The sequence below is a fragment of the Otolemur garnettii genome, unplaced genomic scaffold, assembly GCF_000181295.1.
Source record: "Otolemur garnettii isolate 467f Iridium unplaced genomic scaffold, OtoGar3 scaffold00002, whole genome shotgun sequence".
Lineage (NCBI taxonomy): Eukaryota > Metazoa > Chordata > Mammalia > Primates > Galagidae > Otolemur > Otolemur garnettii.
In genome coordinates, this window is record NW_003852397.1 from 27,065,953 (window position 1) to 27,067,449 (window position 1,497).

A 1,497-nucleotide genomic window follows, 5' to 3' on the forward strand; every position below is an offset into this window, starting at 1 on the left:
GCATCACAGCTCACAGCAACCTCAAACTCTTGGGCTTAAGTGATTCTCTTGCCTCAGCCTCCCAAGTAGCTGGGACTACAGGTGCCTGATACAATGCCTGGCTATTTTTTTTGTTGTTGCAGTTGTCATTGTTATTTTAGGTGGCCTGGGCCAGGTTTGAACCTGCCACCTTCCGTGTATGTGGCTGGCGCCCTACCCACTGAGCTTTGAGTGCCACCCTAAAGATTCTTATTTAATGCAAAAGTAATAGAAATGCTTTTAAATGGCATTCTAAACATTAGTGAACAAAATAGTATGATCAGAAATATCTGACTGACATTTAAAACAAACTAACACTATTGTTAGCACTTGCTGTATGTTAGGCACATTTATATTTTAGATTTACATTCCTCATAATAGAAATTTACAAAGTTAGGATTATAACCCCCCTCCCTACAGTTTACATGTAGAAAAATGAAGGTCAGAGGGGTCAAGTTATTTGCCTAAGACCACACAGTAAGTAACAAATCCAGAATGTGAACTTTCTGATCCCAGTGTTGGGTCTCTTTCCAGTAATTTCTACTGTCTTTCCTATTCTATGCAAGATTTTCAGTCCTACTCTCTTAATATGAAATCACAGATCTTTATCATTTGGCCTAGCTTTGACAACCTCAAAATATTAAGAAATCATTTAACCAAAGCAGAAGCAAAATTTCAATACATTCCTACAAAATTAAGAAGCATATAACCTTAATATGTAAGTCTAAAATGTCAAAAACATTCCTGAACAAAAAAGAATTATCCTACAGTTCAGGAGTTTAAAATATGATAGATATTATTAATAGTAGAAAAAAATACTAACTTTTTTCCATCAAAAGAGGTGATCTGAAAACAGTATCGCCTGTCTTCACAATCCACAGCCATCACTGAACAGTTGTCTATGTCCATGGCCAGGCCTCCTGCTACATCTCCACGGGCCTGACTCATTAAGTTTCCACCCTGTGTGAAGTAAAACTGTCTATCCCAGGTAGATGACACCAAGCCTGTTTTACTAAACAAAAAAAGCACATTAACTTTTTAAGTACAATATACCTTAAATCTTCTTGTCATCAGCCAGACAGAGATAAAGAATGCTACAAAGAAACAGCTTGCAAAAAGGCACTGGGTGTCAAGAAAATGGAAGTATGTTTTTCAGTCTCTAAAATAAATTCATATATAGTGACTCACTTGTGTGAATGTGTACAGTTTCCAAAACAAGATCAGAAATTATTAGCTGCCATAATGATAACCCATAAAACAGAGTTTATAGTTCAACTTCCAAGGAATAAATTCAAAACAAAAAAAATTTATTTTGGCTTGGCAGCTGTAGCACAGTGGTTACAGCGTCAGCCACAAACACCAAGGATGGCAGGTTCGAAGTGGCCCAGGCCAACTAAACAGGCTGCCACAAAAAAAAATAGCCAGGCATTGTGACAGGCGCCTGTAGCCCCAGCTACTCGGGAGGCTGAGGCAAGAGTT

The 1,497-nt window shown here is 37.9% G+C and overlaps 1 protein-coding gene across 1 annotated transcript in view; it reads right to left on the minus strand.

Moving 5' to 3' along the window:
• APPL1 (adaptor protein, phosphotyrosine interacting with PH domain and leucine zipper 1) overlaps positions 1-1,497 on the minus strand; it is a 41,980-nt gene that overhangs the window by 15,445 nt on the left and 25,038 nt on the right. The window contains exon 10 of the mRNA XM_023512634.1: positions 842-1,030. Coding sequence (XP_023368402.1) covers positions 842-1,030 — 189 coding nt within the window. The remainder of the gene's footprint in view (positions 1-841; positions 1,031-1,497) is intronic.